A 19,768-nucleotide genomic window follows, 5' to 3' on the forward strand; every position below is an offset into this window, starting at 1 on the left:
ACTTTAATTGAAAAGAAAATTATTTAATGTTTATAATTTTAGATTATTAGGATGGATGGAATCATCAAGTCAATATTAAGTATTGCTCTAAATAGCCATATTTGAAATAATATACTTTGTAAATAATTTAAAGGCTTAAAAATAAATACTTATATTAAAGAATAAGTTAAAAGATTTGCATAAGAAATCTCAAGTATATCTTTTGTATAGAATATAATTTTTTTAAGAAATGAATAAACAAGAGATGACAGCCTAAAAATAAGAAAATAAATATATTTATTAAAAAATTAGAATGGCTATTGCCAAAGGCTAATAAACTAGAGACTATTAAAAATAGACAAGAAGAAAAAAAATATTGACAAGAGTGAAGAAGGCTTCATTCTTGCCTCTTTATATATTATTTACTTAAGAACTAGGTGGAAATGTTTTATAGGAACTCCAACATGTGTCCAATTTCCAAGACACATGACTTAATTTATAAGACAAGTTTTCAATATGTGCACTACATTGTTAGCTTGTACCACAAGCTATCAATACATGTGACATGTGGCTAACTTGTTGGCTAAGTTTCTAACCTATCAATCACCTTAGACATGTAAAAAGGTAAAATTACATTTATAAAGCTTCTAGAAAGCTTTTCCATAAGATATTATTAAATTAATTTATTTTTATCTATTTTTATCTATTCATATTATCTTGATAATTATAGATATGTCTATGACAATAATACATCTTAAAACATATTCAAAAAATAAAAAATATTTTTATTGTCTTAAATGATGTAAGAAGTAGAAATCTATAGAATGAGCTATTAAATATTGATAATTCTAAAGATGATGATGGAAGTCAATTAATTGCAAATAGTTTTACTTAGAGGTCTTTTGAACTATATATACCAATGCATAGCAAAGTAGACTTAAAAGTCTTTAATAGAATAGTTTTTTATGGATGCCTTTATAATTAAAAATCTTATCTATAATATTTAAAAGATATAGTCAATAAGATTATAAATTATTTGTGGTAGACTTCCATTAAGTTTGGCAATAATAGACATCCATTTGTATTAAAATTAACAATTAAGAGTATAAAAGCACACTTTATATAGATTATTGCAAGCAAGATATGATGGAAGTAGAGATGAAAGAATTTGAAAGATGTATAAGATTATTTTTGATAATCTTGAAATTGATAAAAAAAAATAAAAAATAAAAAATAAAATTCTTATTTTTTAAACTAACTCTTAACTTGAATAAATATTTAAAAGATAAATATTAAAAATTTTAAATTATGATGTCAATTTTTTTATATAAGCCTTTGATAATCTTAAGAATATATTATTCTTAATTTTGGATAATAATAGAAAATTATATATCCACAATTAATTATATAATGTAGAATATATACTTGTAGAAATAGACTTTGGATGATCTTGAGATTTATTTTTGATTACATTCAATGATTGTAATCAAAAGATAAATATTACATTATTCACTTTTCTAATCTTATACTTTTTTCATACATAATATTTTATGTTAATAATTTATATATTAAAAATAAATGACTTCATACTATATTTATATTTGTATCTATAAGGTTTAGAATTAATCCAAGGCCTATGTTTTATAAAATAAACTAAAATAAAAAAATCATAATATTAAGAAATTTTGAAAGTAGATACTATAAAATATATACATCTTTATTTGCTGATTTTTCACATATATGAGGATTTTAAGCTTATGTCAACTTTTGTAGAACAAACTCTCAAACTTTAATATTTGAGTATGTACTTTCAAATAAAGATTATAAAGTTAAAATTTAAAAAAGATAATATTGATAGGTTTGGAATGTTGCCAAACACAAAAGTTTAAACCAAATGTGTGTACTTCATCTTGACAATTATAACTTTGTTGAATATTTTTAAAATAATTCATTTAAGTTAATACTATTGATAAATCCACACTTCAAGAATTGTACAAACTTAAATCAGTTGACAACCAACTTATGTAGTATAAAATTCTTGGTTGCCTTTCATTTTATAAATTTTCTTTCATTGAAAGAAATTTTTAAAAGATAGACAAATTTTAAGGCTTTTGAAAAGTTAAAGATCATTAAGTTTACTTAACTTTATTTTTAATGAAGTTAGGTCCAAATTAAGTATGAAATTAATAACTCTACTATTAATCATTCATATTTTATACTTTATTATAACAATAGTTAAATCAATTGATAATTTAAGTTTTATTATAAATAATTGATGTGGCTATCAAATTAAAAGTCTAATAATATAAGATAAATTGAAAAAGATATGGATCAAAATGAATTATTTCTAAAATTCAGTTATACTCATTTTTGGATTTCAATGACATGATGCAATCTAAATTATAAATTAAACATGTGGAAGTGATTTTTTGAATGTGATTGAAAGCATGGCACATTTTTGGCCTTCATAAATATAATTGTGTCCATCATTAATGTACATTATCTTTGCAAATTAATCAAAATGATTTCATTAAGATATCTCTTTATTGCTAATAGAAAGCTAATAGAAGTAGTAGCTTTGCAGAAATTGAGGAAGAGTGAGAATACTAGAAATGTTGCTAGGAACTTATATATGTCTCAAAGTTGGATTTCACAATTTTCTAACTAACATTTGATTGATTTGAATGATATGAATCATAGTTTTGGTGGCACGCCAAGGATATACAATGCAACTAATTAAAATGCTTGTCTAAGAGAAATCACTAGAAGTAGCAAAGAAAGTACAAATAAAGTTGGAAATTACTTAAGTGAGAAGCTTCATGTTAGTATGAATAACACATGAAGCAGGTTTGAAATACAAAGAGAAGCAAAAGAAACCAAAGCTTATACTTTGTCAAATTAAAGTAAGATTAGAATTTCCTAAACTTCATTGATATTAAATTGATGATGATTGGGATTGTATAATATTCTTTCATGAAATAAAAGTCAACTACTTTTTCTTGATGGTTGCAATTGGTATTGGTTTTGTAATGGGCAAAGTACAAGTGCTAGAATGGTGCAAAAAACAATCAAGTTTGGAGGTGGAGGAGTAATAATGTGAAGTTGCATGATTTCAAATGGCTCTATTATGATGTATAGGACTAAGGGAAGAATAGATAAATACATGTAGAAAGAGATTTTAGAATAAGAATTAATTCATATAGTACATGCATACAATTTAAATCCTACTAGTTTGATTTTTCAATAGGATAATGATTCCAAGCATATATCCAAGAGTGTGTGTTGTTGGCTCAATTCACAAGAATTTATTCTTTTGAAGTGGTTGATACAATCTCTAGACTTGAATCTAATCAAAATTTATGGAAAACTTTAAAATGTTGATTGAACCAATATGAAAGACCTTCCAAAAAAATGCTAGAATAATGGGAGCATATTGAGAATTGTTGGGCTTCAATTACTCTTAATGAGTGTAAGAATTTGTATAGAAGCATGCACAAGTACATTAGAGTTGTGATAGCCACTAAAAGCAAGTAGACAGATTTCTAAATTTGTTTAAGCTAGTGTGAGCAAAACTAAGTTTTGAACCTAACTTCATTTTAATTTTTCTTGTATATGCATGCTTGTGTGTAATAAACTTCAATTATCATGGAAGTATGATTTATGGTTTTGTTTTTGTTGCATCTAATTTTGCTAGCTAAGTTCATTAGTTCAGAAAACCTAAAAATGAATTTTTGTGTGTGTGCACACACACACATGCATGAAGACTAAAGTGTACTAACACTTTACTCTTCAATGCTAACAATGCCTGCCATTGCAAATGTGAGAAGGGCTGTAAAACTTTTGTGGGTTGGGAGATTACTTGTTGATAGGGAATGCTAAGGATTTACAATGTTACTGAACCACCACCCCTTGGATGCATGCAGGGTGGTTACATGGCTGATGCATTGAAAGCTTGACATCCTAAACTCATGATAGCTGCAGCTTGCATGAACCTCTAGGCACAGTTAACAACCAACATGAGACCTATTAAGTGAACCAATTCAATTTCAAGTATGCAGACATGTTACTATGTCACTCTGAATGATGTGTTTGACAGGTGGTCTCAGTCTTTCTTTAGTAAGCAGCTGAGTAGGCTCAAAAGGCTACTTGTGTAGCAAAACCACTGCATTCACTAGTTGTGAGGTGTTGATCCAGGAATTTCAACATTTAGTAATCATGATAAAATCTGAAGTAGTTGACTTTCCACATATATCATAAAACAATGTTCCAATATGAGATGAGTTCAACGATTTTTTTCATCCAACTAACTGCTGAATACGAGTATCAACAATGAATTTTGGTGGGAGATGTCAGACTGTTTTGCCGAAGGATCTGCCGTTTCTTAGAGTAAACTATACATGTCCTGTAGGATTGACCAGTAAGAAAGGGCTACAAATGTGTCTTTTTTTGTTTGATTTTCGTACATGTAAGAGTCTAAGAGGGAAGAATTGTCTACTCGACTCTTGCGCAAGGCGCAGATAAACCTTTGTACGCACATTCAGAAAGAATGTGAAAAATAAGCAACCTCGACAATGAAGGTTGTGGGAAATGTGTTGAGTGAAACTCCAGGTTCTGAGTCAATTTGTTTGGAGTTCTGGACTGAATTCGGATGTCCTAGCAGGTTCTAAAACTGCAGCAATCGTCTTCGAAGCTCCGTCCTAAGCATCCCCATGACAACCGGAGATAGCATGAGAAACATGATTCAATCTTGGATGCACCTACTATTTAACTTTTGAGTTCCTTCAAGGACTCTGCTTCCTTTAAAAGATGTTACATTCAGCATTGAAGACGCACGTAACATAATAGACAGAATGATGCACCCTTTGTTCATTCTTGATGATTTCCTATACTTCAACCTTAAAGTATACGAAATCATCCCAACCTACCAGAGTTTTGCGAGCACCATGTCATATAGCATGTGAAGGAAAGCTTGTTACCTGATTGCCTGGCGTTCATGGATAGTATTGCCAAGAAGACCACGATTCTCTTCCGCGCGTCTGACAAGGTAGGGAATTACTTCGGAAACAGGACCAAAAGGAAGATATTTTACTACTCTGAAGCCTGCTTGTGCTAATGCCAAAGATAGCAAATCAGCCATGCCCTTTAGCTGGGCAAATTGCACTCGAGGATCGTCTCTCGACAATCCTAACTCCAGAGCTTTGGCTGCTGCTATACGGCCTGCAAGCCACCAATCATAGAGCTTAACAGTTAGTAGTGTATCAAGTTCCTCAGTAGTCAATAACATCGATAAGCTGCGAAAAGAGGCATGATGATAAAACCTGAAAGACCTCTAGTGCTGTAGGAACTGGAACTCCACTGGATAAGTTACAAAAAAATTACAGAATTCGAGAATGTTCTGTCTTATTGGTTGTTACACCCATCATTAACCGAAAGCGAATTTCCGACAATAAAATGCAATCATCATACCGGAATCCATGTTGTGAGTAGCAAGCATCACTGCCCCATCTCCAGTAGCTGCTTGCTCCAGCATGAATGCAGCACAAGAATTGTAGCAACGGTGTGTACTTTCAATATTTGGATGAATTGGAGAAGGAACCCGCAAAAATGATGCCATTTCATTTTCTCGAGATAAATAAGCTCCGCGTACAAGTTTCACACCATAGGAAAGTCCCCGCTCATGAGAACCCCGCACTGCAAGGCTAAGTCGCGAAAATGAATCCTTCAGATATGCTTGCATAGTTCCGTAAATTAGAGGCCGATCGCCCTTGTTGAATTCAGCCGCAGCAGCATGAATGATGTAATCAATGGCAGGCTGAACTGACGAGTATTCAGCGTCTATCAGCAGAGGTAAACCTTCCTGTTCACACGCCTCGCAAAGATCTTTCAGACGCTTATGAGCAAGTGTCAAGTCTATTTCTTCTTCTTTCGTGAGAGGTTCTGGAGGCGAAGTGACGTGATGTGTGGGGCTTTCCTCGGCCAGAAAGGGTATCACGTCCTGCTTCCATGGCAGTTTGAATTCCTTATGTACATGCTGCCATCGAAATAGATCGCTGACTCGCTCAAGGAGTTGGATAGGGCAAATGGCAGAGATCTTCACGCATGAGGTGCTCACCTGCAAAATGGTGAAAGTTAATGCCAGAAACCATCGCAATTTTAAGCAGATGCGTGAATGATGACATGATGGACCAAGACTAACTCAAAGACACATCCTACGAAAAAATACATTTGAAAAGAGTAAGGCGTCCTTGAAATAGCAGGAATGCAGGAGAAAAAAAAAAAAAACTACTGATTTCTGGAGAAGCTTGATCAGTCTGTACTTACTGATCCTTGAGGAAGACGACTAGACTGACGGACAACGTGCACAAATTTCTGAAGGTTTTTATCACAAGACTCATTGTCTGTTGCGTCTTCAGAACTATAGTCCAAAATGCCGCGTAGCCCTAGCTCCCACATTCTTTGTAAGGTCTTGGAGGCTTCTTCAACATCCTCTCCAGCACAAAAATGAGAGTAAGCAGTGCCCTTAACTACCTGGTTTACAGGTACTTGGAACAGGCTATATTTCATCAAAGGAGACGTGAGGACCTTAAGGCTCAAGTCCACCACCGGCTCATATGCAACCAGATGTAGATTAAAAAGTGTCCTTACAAGTTCGGCAGTTTTCAATCCTGCAAAGAGAGTCTCGCCATCCTTCGTCTGTAGCACGTCGTCAAATGTGTCGTGCGTAGTCGCAGGTGTGTCGTATGTTGTTACAGCTCTGGTGAAGAGTGGGGCTCTTGTCAAGGTTCTCGGTATGGATTCTCGCCAGAAGAGAGCCCGGCTGCTGCGCCATGCCATGGAAGGCTGAGTTACTCTATTCAAGCTAGGAAAAGCAAGTAAGAATCAGTGATTCGAACTCTCTTCGCAGAGACGACAACAAAGTCTCTCTCACACAACTCAAATCATAAAAAGATCACCCGGAGGTCTGCTACCAGTGAAGTTTTCAATGAAAATTCACACTCAAATAAAGCACTCTTAAACCTGGCGCCGCGAACGTGCAAGGGAAAAAACTGTTAGCCTCGACAATCGATCTACCACAAGGATCACTCTTCAGATAGTTCGAAAATCTTCTCTGGAAAAGCAACAAGAAAAAAGGAAAAAATGCATGAAGGACTTCTTTACTCACTTCCACTGGCACAGATCAGTAGAGCGCTTTCACAAGGTGGTGACGTCGCCGCTCGCGCCACTTTCAAGAAAACAATCAACCGACACTCGCAAAACAAATTCTCACACTTCACAAGACCAAATCGCACTGGAATAATCACGATCAGGAGCTCCAAAAAAATATAAGAATTGAAAAGAAACGGAGGATGAACTCGGAAGGGAGACGTGTGAATTCATGACAAAGAGTCGCAATCGATCGAAGCTGGCATCGACACAGAGATTGCAACGCAGGGGAAGTGACAACTGCACGGCCATAGATGCCATCGAATGCAACTTTACAACCACGAGCACTGCTCACCTGGGAGTGTGCGTCGCTGGAAATGCACGTGGCTTATGCAGCTACACGTCAGCAATGAGAAGGGTCCCGATTGCTCTCCACGTCAGACGTTCTTACTGGAAATGCTTTCCACGTGGGACACACATCAGCTCGGGAGGGATTTGGGAGAACATCTGAGGACCCTTCAACACGGGCGTCTGCATTTGAGGCGCAAATAGGAATAGCTTGTTATTTACTTGCCTATCCTTCAATTCGAATAAAATTTAGTTTGATTTTTGTATTAACGGTTCGTTTCTCTGTACGGTTTGTTTCGTATGTCTTTAGATTTTAAAACCTTTTATAATGTATTCTGTATTTTTAGATTTTAACAAGTAATTTTAATTTAAGTTCATGCTTAAAGTCTTAAATTTTGAACTTACAATTCCAAATAATTAAAATAAATTAATAAATTAATTTAATTCCAATTTTTTTCAATGATCAAAATATACTTTTAAACATAATGTAAAACCAAAAATTATGTAAATGGACTCAATTTAAGTTAACAAAGATGAAATGTGAATTTTGTATAATCTTCTTATACGATATTGCTAAACTGTTATAATAACATACTTCATTTGATTTGATATTTGTAATTTAACAAAATACATCCATTTTGTATGATTGGGATGAATCTACCTTTGTTTGATTCCAATATTTTAACTACTTTTTTGGTTGAATGTATAAATGTGTGTGTGTATTTATATATATATATATATATATATATATATATATGTTTCATGCTAAATATTCTGTAAATAACTTTTGCAACTTGCAAGTAAATTTAAATGTATAATTATTTTTTTTTTCTTACATTAAATTCTATTGCATTATTTTTTTTAGACATGATGGGAATTATAAATATTTATATTCTTTTAGTTTTTTTCAGTAAATGAATTTTCTTTCGTTGAAGTTTTTTAAAAATTAGGATAATAATGACTTCAATCTAGACATTTCATGAAAATTTATCTACAGCAAATACATTGAAATAGATTTTATTTCAATATCAAAATTTAATGTAACGTTTTGTACAACCATAGCTCAAACAAAAAATGTAACTAATTAATTAACATACAAGAATTTTGTTGAATTTTATGCATACATTTGAAATTACACATCTTATTCTCAAAAACTCTGATGTGGTTATTAAATGTCAATAATACTAAAATAATTCATGGATACTATTGTCATTTATGATAGTAACTCGGAACTTATTAATAGTTCTTAAATGAATATTTTGAATTTTAAATCAAAAAAAAATTCTTTTATTTTTTTTTTTCCCATTTTTAATTTAATTCTACAAACTTTCTGCTCATTGGCTATTAGCATTCATGTGCGTGAGCAAGGAGGTGCCCTGATGCATGCTCAACAATTTTAGCCAAAAGAGTTAAGAAATCGTTTTTAACACTTTGATTTCACAGAAACAATAATGTTATGCAGCATGAATATTTCTTCTTTTACACCATTCTAATGATGTAAAGTTCACAGCCTTATTCATTCCTCATTTAAATTCAGAGTATATTAAAAATAAATACTTTCTTGATTCACAGATCAAAATTTCAAAGAAACATTCCAAATAACTTGAACCTACTTAAAAACTTATGGGAAATTAATAGCCTTTTCATAAAAATTTAAATCTGTTACTAGCTGCATAATTTTTCTAGATTTTCAATTTCGATTTCGGGTTATTTAACCTTTAAGAAAATCATTATATTTCAAATAGTTTACTTTTATTGTATGTATGTATGTATGTATACTTTACCAAAAAATACATAGGAATAAAGCTATTGCTTATAAAAACAATGTATCCATTTCAATCATTCATGGAGCTCTTGCTATGATTTTTTTGTAAATTGAATATGCAATGTAAAGTTTGTACACAACACAAGCCTTGCAAAACTAGGAAGTAATGTAATGTTGAATGAATGCCAATGACTCACTTAAAACTAAGCCATTCTATTGTTTCCTTAGATAAGATAATTCTTGCAGCATAAATTATATTTCTGATAGGACAATAATACAATAAAATTCATTTCCACCTTGTTTTAAAAAAGCTTTTGAAGTACAGAATTGTACAACATGATCAATGATGAATCATGTAATTAAAGCATAATGAATTGATACAAAAGAAACTTGAATCTCATTAACCAAAGTTTAAAATTGAAGGACCGTACAAAAAGTGCAAAGAGCTATAAATGGTGGAGGACCAAAGTAAGATGATGCTAAATATTATAATATTTTCTGAACGCTCTGTTTAGACTGATTAAAGGATTTTATATGAATATTAGTGTATATATAATTAGTTGCCCACATGCGGGGACAGGGCAGCAGTCAACATGGCCGAGTGGTGATGGCGACGGAGATCAGTTCCGTTGGGCAAAGTCCGTCGCAGGTTCGAACCCTGCTGTTGACTCAAAGACCCTTTTGATTGACAATCATCACCACTGACTACTGGACTGAGAATTGATTGGAATATTGAAATTGGATCTATTGACAATTGGATTCAGACTGTGCTGGAATCCAATTGAGTAACTCTTCAATTTGACAACGCGGACACAGATCCTCACCATTCATCTCCCAGCAGCATTTAGTCCTTCAAATGAACACCTTGACAAGCATGTGGTGGAAACCCTAATATTCAACAGAGATGGAACCATCATGAACAGAGTCTATATTGGGTGGTAGCTGTAGAATTGATTCTGCCAATCTCACTTTCAAGTCGTATGTTTCAAAGGTATATGTAATAGTGCAGTGATTCTACACACAGCAAGGATGATCTTCTCTCTCCATCATTGGATCATTAATTGTATTGTCAGCCATTGACAATGCCGTTGAGGTTGAATCCACAACCTCTCATAATGATATATCCTAATGGCACAGCATTGTGACAGTAGTGGATAATTCCTTTGTCTTTGTCACAGATTCTGTATCTAAATGGTGGGCTTCTTGTCTTTGTCATATTGCCTTTAAATTTTTCTATAAATATAAATAAATCTACACACAACACAATATTGTTTGAATAAAATGTAGTGATGCATACAGATATGAATTCATGGCTAAGTTACCCAAGGTTTAAGATACAATGTACCAATTTAATAGCAACATTGAAATTTAAGTATTTGAGGTACATCTTAATAGCTGTAGAGGAATAGGATACCTAGTTGTGCTGGATAAACAAAAAAAATCAAATGGCTCCCCATACCATAGCATTTTAAACCTTTTTAACAGTCTAAAACTAATCTTATCTTTTTCTTGTCTGTAAAAACCTTAAATTTTTAATCCTAAATACCTAAAACCAATATTTTAGAGCAATGTAAGAATTTGTAACCATTATTGAGCTTCCTACAAAATCTAGTATAGTTACCTAGCATACATCTCTATCAATACACATGGATGACACACAAATGATGAACAAAGGTAAGAATATAAGCTAAGTAACTCTTTGTAAAATTGCATAATAATAGTTTTATTTTATGCAATTTTTAGGAATAGATGCCATGACAATTTGTGAATCTATTATAGATTAACTGACAAGAAAATATTTAATTGTTAAATTATTAAGTGATATAATAAAAGAGTTGTTAAAGCCACACATCCATTTTGTTAACGCCACACTTCCCTTGCCATGTCAAGATTAATTTTCCATCTTCATTCTCCATTCTCCATTCTTCATTCTTGTCTCTTGTCCCAATCTCAAATTCTCTATTTCAATTCTTATTTTCTTGTCTCAAAACTCTTCCCTCCTTCTACCATCCTTTGTTTCCATCTCTTGTCTTTCAACCCAAAACCCCCTCCTCTCCCTGTCTTTTGCTCTCAATCCCTATTCTCAACTTGATATGAGCCTTGTTTCACACTTCCTTCTTCTTCTTCCACTTTGCAACTCTTTGCTAATCCATGGTGGCCAAGGTCCATTGGCACCAATACTTCATACAATCATCATAATTCCTATATCAATGGACCATATTCTATCAAATCTAATGGCTTTATCAAAGACTATCTTTTCAATCGTGTCCACAAAACTTGTATAAATATTGTAACAAATGACAAAATTCACAATATTCATGAAGAGCTTGAAGGTTTGAATATGATATATATAGCTCCTAGAAAGGTGGTGGTTGAGAGAAATCCTAATAATGGTACCTTTATGTGCAACAATGAGTATCCAAGTTTCACCGCTATAATCATTGAATCACTTAAAGTTTCTTCCAAGCTAGTGACAATTAGAATTTTTTAAACATTTGTACTGGTAATGAAGGGCAAGGAGCATGGATATAGAATGAGGATGGAAAATTAATCATAAAATTGCAAGGGAGTTGTTGCATTAATACAATAGAAATGTGGCTTTAATAACTATAACAAGTTAATTTTCACCAATATTATCATAGATTATTAAGTAGAATTATAATACTTTTTGTATACATAAATATTATAGTTATATTTTATAAATCTTATACATATAATATATAGATGCAATATTTTAAGCTTGCACTATATGAAAAAAATATTATACCTATGATATATACTTTGCATAATTTTATAAAAACTTTAATGATGTAAATTAAATTTATAGCATTGTTGGATAGTATGACAACTTTTAAAAGCCACTAAAAAAATGCTTTACAACTTTAATAATTTTTATAGACTTAGGCTACAAATACACCTTAAATTTTTACATGCACACCTCATATTATTATATTTATATCCAACAAAATTAGAGGCTTTTAATTAGTAGGATGTTGTTATATGGACCCTGCTACATAATACAATTGTGGAGAGGTTTGGTGGGGTGATAGTCCTCCTTTTGATAGTCCCACTGACTAGCCAATGGGAAGAGTCAAGGGCCAAGACTCCTTGCATGGGCCTCCACAGACAAAGCCATCAAAATAAAATTTGTACTTTGTCTTGATGGTTTTCTTGGCTGATTTTCAAAGATCACTACACTATAGATTAGAAATTGGTGTTTATTGTGTATTTAAAAGATTAAAAAAATTAAAAAGTAATAAAAATAAAAATAAAGAACATGCTTGTGCTAAGAAAATTATTGCATATCCTTCAAGAAAAAGTCTGTCTCTCAAGTAAAAAAGTCCATGAAGTCATGTACTTCACTATCCAAATCCATTAAGCTAGTAATTTTATTAGATTTTTCAAAGAAAAAAGATGGTAATCATACAAATGGATTAAAGAAGGAAAAATAAGTTACTTCTGGAAATTGTACAAAACTTTAATCTCATTAGAAACCTTCAAATGTTTGTGCAAAAGAAGAGGTATTTACAAGAAAAACTTCAATAGTATAAGTACATGAGGTTGTACCAAAGGCAAAGGTTGTAGGGACAAGTGCAAATATATATATATATATATATATCAACATGGAAAGTTACATCTAGAATGTTGAAATATAAAGAGTTTGACATTGTAGAGCCTTAGGATATTAAAATACATCTTTTTAATAAAAACGTGGCAATTAATAGTAGCAAGATTGTTTCAAGAATTATATACTAATTTATACTTTGTCTTAATGTTTTTTTTTAAATTCTTATCACTAAGATATGGTTTACAACCAACATCCAAAGAAGAAAGTTGTTACAATGACCTCATATAGAAATAGATAACAACTAAGACTTTGAAATTGAAGAAGTCATAAATTCAACAAGGTGTCAAAATAAATTCAAATAGCTTATACATTAGCATATATGTGATATTAGTGAATGCTCATGAAAGCGATATGAAAATCTAATAAATGTGTTAGAACTTGTCTTTGCATTAAGAACATCTATCAAAAGCAAAGACTAAGTTTTGACAATAAGATCATATTAATAAAAAAAATAATAAAAAAAAATAAAAAAAAGTTTGAGAATAAACATACATAACTTCTTTATAAATATGGAATATAAAAAATAAAATAAAAAATCATTTCAATAGTTGTCATTTGTAAAATTATTACACAAAGAACTTAAATTGTTTCAATCTAAACAATGTTATAATTGTGATAAAGATCTTTAAGAAAGGTATATTCTTTTTTAAAAAGATAGTAAGATATAATGTATTTGGTACCACTATTTTGGAAGAAATTTCTAATTCTTAGTGATATTATTAGATGAAGATACTATACTTGATAGAATATAAAACATATGGTCAAAAATAAATATAAAGACCTTAATAATAATCAAATAATTAGATGGTCTTTTTGCTCTAATATGGAACATTATTAATAGTTGAAAGAGACCTGTGAAATACCTTTATGTGGAACAAAGATTAGAATTTGTTTTTAATATCATTTAAAGAATATTGGACTTTATCAACTTATGAAGCAATTACACAATTCTTTATGAAACTTGTTGCTTGAAGGAGCAAATCATGTCATAAAACTCTATCTTTATTATTATATTTAGTTGTAAAATTAAGAATAAGTAGAATTAGATAGAAATAAATAAAAATAAATTAAATTAATAAATATTTTGTTAAAAAGCTTCTTAGAAGCTTTGTAGAATTTTCAAGTGTTTGTAAGTGATTAATAGGTTAAAAATTAACATAGAGGTTGACTTCATGTTGCATATATTAGCTACTTATATTCTTAGTTGGTCATGTCATGTTCATATCATAAACTTGTTTTACAAGTTAGACACATGTTCCATAAGATAGATATGTGTCATATGGCCTATATGACATTGTCACATAGGACTTTAGTAGATGGTATATATAGAGGCAAGAATGAGATCTTCTTCACTCTTCTTTATCTACTTTTTTTTCTTTTTGTAATACAAGAGTATATTATCTCTTCACAATTTTGTCACAAGTCATGTCTTTAAAAATAAGAGTGAAGCCTTCTTCAATCTCATTAATATATTTTTTATATTTTAATATTATTTAAAGATTATATGATCTTTAGGTATTTAAAAATATTTATTCTAATTTCTAACTTGTATTTATCTTTGATTTGTCTCTTTTTTTCTCTTTTAATAATACTAGAGTGTATTATCTCTTTAGCATTTTATAGAGATTCATGTCCTTGATATGTAACAATATAAAATAAAGCAATATTTTCTTTTTATAATTTAATCATATACTTATACAAATATAAGTTCTAACAAGTATTTATATAAAAACCATCTATCCTTGCTACTAATATTATTCTATACTTGAAGAAATTTAAAGTAAGTTGGATATTATTTTTGGTAGTATTTGTATATATAAGTATATATATATATATATATATATATATTATTTTAAAAATATAAAAATTATATATATATATATATACTTTAATAATATATTAGAAATATGAAATAATAAATAATTTTGATAATTTGCATAAACAAACATTGTAGGCTATGCTTGCTGGATGTGGAAAAACATTCCTAAATAAATACAAAAGAAACATATTTAAGTACAAGCATATCAAAAAAGTTAGAATAGAATTTTGCATCTAAAAATATTATTAAGAATTACAAAAGAAGTAAAAATCTAATAGAATAATATTTTTTTAGAAGTATGATTACAAAAAAAATGAAAAAAAAATTAAGTAAATTAGATAAATTCTATTTTATATTATCACAAATTATTTACTTCGCATGTATATGATAATAAAGCAAAGGCAGTTATGTTTGTTGCCTCATTTTATAAATAAAAAATATATATATTTTACATGTGTAATAAAATTTCATATGTTATGATTTTTTTATAATTCTAATAAGATTATGAATGGATTGATTAGAAAAATTAAGATTAAACATTATAAAATTAGTTAATAAGATATAATTTTTTTAATTAAAAAAATTAAATATTATTTTATAATTTTATAATGTAATTTACATGAAAAATAATTGATTAGACAAAGCTATATATATATATTATCATGGTAGATGAGATAATTTTCAAGCATATATCAATTTATTTCCTAAAGTTTTAAAAGATTGATAATACATATAAAATAATAATAATAATAATTATTATTATTATTATTATTATTTATTAGGTATTTTAAAAATAAAATTCCAATAATTAGATGCAGAATAAATGCACATATGTATGTATATATATATATATATATATATACACACACACACATACCTATACATACACTAAATTGATGAAACATATAGAATGATTTGTTTTGTTACAATTTCTCATATTAACTGTGACATAAAATCTGAAAATAAATTTACATTTATAATTAGGGTCTTGGAAACAGGAATGGAAATTGGTTTTGGAAGTAAGATACTTTCAAATGGATATAATTAACAAGGGATCTTGATAAGGGTATATCCATAATTAGTTATCGTTTGAATTTTATTATCATATGTTATGAGATAATCTTTTGGGATAGCTCTGTTTGGTAAGGGATCTTGATAAAGGGGATACCCAAAATTAATTATGTTTGTATTACCATATGTAGTGTGACAATCTTTTTCAAGACAAGGTACATTTTTAACATTCATATGGTATGCACCACAAAATTAGTGTTTATAATTTATTATCATGTATTTTGGTGATTTTGGCTTTTGTCTTTTTAAATCTAAATATTAAAGTATTTAATATCAATTTTCATATATTTAATATAAATGCACTGTCACAAATACATATATTACAGTATATAGAAGAAAGTACATATACATTGCAATAAATGAAGTAAATACTATTTTTTTTCAAGAAACATTGAGAATTTTTTATTAACACAAATCAAATTAAGAAGTGCTCAATGTGGCTGTAGAAATTAATTCTAAAATTTTAAATATTGTAGAAGTAATTGTAGAAACATCCCACAATTTTGATACTTTATCTATAAGTGTTATGGTTTTTAAAAAGCCTCTGAGTGATTCTTTGCTAGCTAGTATATATTGAGGGAAGACTTAGACCATCTTCAATGTTGTTAATATTTTTTTGTACTTTGGTCAATGTTTAAAACTCTCCATTTCACATGCAACCCATCAATACAGTGATCGTGAAAGGAAAAAGATTCTAAATTAAATTTGAATTGACCAAGTTTCATGTTAAGCTCTAAAATACTCACCCAAGTACTCTAACGAAGACTTTGTCCACTTACCAACAGCGTATTCCGACATTGTTACCTTATCAGGTCGCGGTTCTCTGCTGATGCACGAACTTCACCTTCAAGTTGGCAACATGAGTGAACCGCGATGCCGGTAGTCCAAGTTGTTACCACCATTCTTAAATTTGTCTGCAGATCACGCAGCTCCAAACAAGGTGTCTCCAACGCCTGCTTGTAAAGGTCCACAGTCACACCGGATGTGCAGCCACTGTCATCGCACACATTCCCTCGGTCAATCCAGTCCTCTTCGATGGTGTTCAAAGTGATCGGTGAAGACCGCATGTACTAGCGGTCTTCCCCGACAATATTTGAGCCTTGTTTGTGTTTGTCTGTGGCTCTGGGGTCGAGCGACCTGGACAAAGGTTTAAGCGTGAAGGCCCAGTTGAGTTTTATCCATCACACCATCTGCAGCTCTCTAGGAGTATACGAACTGCTCTGTTGTTGTACATCCCAGCATCCGACCATGGTGGTGTTCAAAGTGAACGACGTTCAACCAGACCTGAAGGCAGTCAACGATTGGGTCTGTCCTGGGGTCATTGGGGACACGCACGCGATTTCCTTGGCTGGCACCAGGACCGTCGAGGGATTCTCCCACCCAGCTGCGTATTTCGTTCGAGACCGGCACGCGATGGCCAAGAATCCACTCATAGCGGCCGTGTACTTGGCCTTCAGCTTTCACTTGCCGCTGGTTCTCACACCGGATGTGATCTGGAACACAATCATGCTGAGCGTGTCACAGCACGTGGGCAAGGACCCGGAGAAGCACCGCCACGCTTTCGTGAACCACAAGGGCAAGATGACTCTTGTGGCGATGGACGATACCTTGAGAAGAGGATCCCGAGACAACAACTGGGGCCGCGTTGTGAATGGATTCGCCGACCAGATCGCCGATTCGCTGAGCGGCAAGGCAGCGCTCACGGCGTTGCACACGCGCTTCACCACCTCTGACGAAGTTGCGCGCGTCGCACACGCCGTAGTGTTTATGGATACCGTCAAGAGCTATTTCGATTACACTGTGATGACTATGTGTGGTATCCCGTCCATCGAGCTCGCTGGCACACGCGAGGACTGGCAGAAGCTGCGGTCGGCACTGGCACTGTTGGACGACTTGGATCTTGTAGAGTGGCGATCACAGCTCGATTTCATTCTCACCCACTTCGAGCACGCTTTCGACGGCAAGGTTGAGCAATCTTTCTGGAACGACATTTTCTTGGAACATGGCGCCAACGGCTCCGGAGGCGTTACAAAGGTGTCGGGGTGGATCGGCACCTTTTTTCTGTACACCACGAAGAAGTTAAACTCGGGTGCTCTAGGAGAGCCCAGCGAAACCGAGAACACGTCTGGCTTTTATCAGAATTCCCCAGTGAAAAGAGCCTCAGATAGCCGGTATCGTCAAGTCATCAATCCTGAAGATTTTCCGATGGGATTGAGCGAGACGCCGTTCAAGTGGCAGTACTTCAATAAAGAGATTGAAATGTTGCTGCGAGGAGGGCTAATCGGCGTAATCCACAACCATGAAACACATGCCGTGGCTCCCCACGTGGGCTGGCTGGTCACAGAGGCCAAAGAGAAGGTACCTCATACGGGAAATTTTCCATTTTCCCCTCCAAGTTATCCCCCAGAGGTCACAGAGGAGGTACCTCGTGACGAAACTGGGAATTCTGGTTTTAGAAATTGGCTGCGATCCAAATTCAGAACTTCCAAAGGGTTGCATGCTTCCGATCGGAAAGCAGAACGTGAATCTGGACAACGGAACCGACATGGGTAATGGATTCAGCTTTCAGATTTTTTGCAGTTAAGAGAATTAAAAAATTGTGAAGCTTCGTTAGAAACACATGTGTCTATATTTTTCCATATTATGTTAGTAGTCCATGCTCCCGTCAGTTATGGTATCATCCATACCTGACACTGTTCCATTGTGGAATATCCTGTTGAGTGTATATTCCTGTTGTCCATCTTCCTTCAATCAACATTAGAGTTCCCTACAATTTATTTCCAAGATTTCAATGTGGTATCAGAGCGCTGTTCTCTTTTCGTTTCACTAGTCTGTAGTACAGCTCTTTTTTCCTATTGACATGTATTCTTCTGACTCGTGGTCACAAGTACACAAATAGAGATAGCTAGGAACACCTCAGAGGGCAATATGGATCACACTAGTACCCCAGTCCAACTGGAACAAGCTGCATCTGGTTCCACACTGATCACCACTCATGTCACCAATCACACCATGATTCCCGAAGCTTATCACCTTGTTGGAATAGATAACTATGGTATATGGGCATTTAGAATATTGAACATCTTGAAGAGAGACTAATTATATCGTTAATGTATCACGCCCCCAAGCGACCACATGACTCCGGAGGAGACCAGAGGCTATAAACGCCCTCAACAGCTACTTAAAGAACGGAGTGGTAGTCAAGCTACTTCGGCGCTACGACGAGCCACAAGAGTACTGGACATCGTTGAAACAACATTATGAATCTGACAACTCAAGAAAGGTATCTCTTCTTGAAAACAAATTCAGCAATAGAGAAAATGCTAGCATGGACAAATATTTGACTGATACAAAAGAAGCAGCAGATTTATAAGAAGTAGATGAGCTGTTGCCTAAAGCTATTGTAATATACTTTACTTTACCGAACCTTCCAAAAGAGTATGATATATCTAAGCAGGTCATTAACAAAGAGAAAAAACTGTCCACTTATCTGGAACTATTAGAAAAGAAAACATAGAAAAAAACTTGAGAAACAACACAAAACGTGAAGGAGAAGCATTGAACACCTTTTACAACAATCCTTTGGATACCATTGTCATATTCAGTGAAGACTTGCTTTAAGGCAAATTGAAGGCAAATTGGGAATTGCAACAAAAAGATTATAACTCTAATAGAATCTTAAATAAATTATAATTAAACCTTAATAATTATAAATAAACTTTAATCAAATCTAAAAAAAAACCTTAAAGGAATATTAAAAAAAAAAACCCTAAAGAAGTAATAAAGAAACTCTAAATAAATAATTAAAAAATCCTTTAAATAAATAAAAATAGAATTTAAGTAAATTCTAATGTAGCCCTAAATAAACCCTAAATAAATCCTAAGTGAACCCTAACCAAACCTTATTCAAATTTTAATGAAACCTTATTGAAACCCTAAACGAGTTCAAATAAAATCCTAAACCTTAAACTAAATCCTACTAAAATTGTAAACCTTAAGCCAAATCCTATAATAA

General features: G+C 32.3%; 1 protein-coding gene across 6 annotated transcripts; it reads right to left on the bottom strand.

Annotated features, from left to right (window-relative positions):
* Positions 1–4,200: 4,200 nt before the first annotated feature.
* LOC112293951 (proline dehydrogenase 2, mitochondrial) lies at positions 4,201–7,473 on the bottom strand. Of its 6 annotated transcripts, XM_090256979.1 has the most exons (6): positions 7,142–7,437; positions 6,625–6,838; positions 6,301–6,455; positions 5,446–6,091; positions 4,956–5,196; positions 4,201–4,676 (listed from the first exon to the last, which is right to left on the bottom strand). In XM_090256979.1, the coding sequence occupies exons 3-6, from the start codon at positions 6,430–6,432 to the stop codon at positions 4,643–4,645; spliced, it is 1,053 nt and encodes a 350-aa protein (XP_090113105.1). In that variant the 5' UTR covers positions 6,433–6,455; positions 6,625–6,838; positions 7,142–7,437; the 3' UTR covers positions 4,201–4,642. The 6 variants fall into 6 exon arrangements, with proteins under 6 accessions (XP_090113105.1, XP_024399744.1, XP_024399747.1 ...); XM_024543976.3 differs by having other exon boundaries at positions 6,301–6,838; positions 7,142–7,473; XM_024543979.3 differs by having other exon boundaries at positions 6,301–6,796; positions 7,142–7,415.
* Positions 7,474–19,768: the final 12,295 nt, after the last annotated feature.

This window comes from Physcomitrium patens, chromosome 16 (assembly GCF_059467195.1).
Source record: "Physcomitrium patens ecotype Gransden chromosome 16, ASM5946719v1, whole genome shotgun sequence".
Classification (NCBI taxonomy): Eukaryota; Viridiplantae; Streptophyta; class Bryopsida; order Funariales; family Funariaceae; genus Physcomitrium; species Physcomitrium patens.

Coding starts and splice junctions, on each gene's coding strand:
- LOC112293951 (XM_024543976.3), bottom strand. CDS start 6,813: ATGGCATGGCGCAGCAGCCGGGCTCTCTTCTGGCGAGAATCCATACCG. Junction 6,092..6,300: donor GTCGTCTTCCTCAAGGATCA/GTAAGTACAGAC, acceptor ACCATTTTGCAG/GTGAGCACCTCATGCGTGAA. Junction 5,197..5,445: donor TACTCACAACATGGATTCCG/GTATGATGATTG, acceptor GGTGGCTTGCAG/GCCGTATAGCAGCAGCCAAA.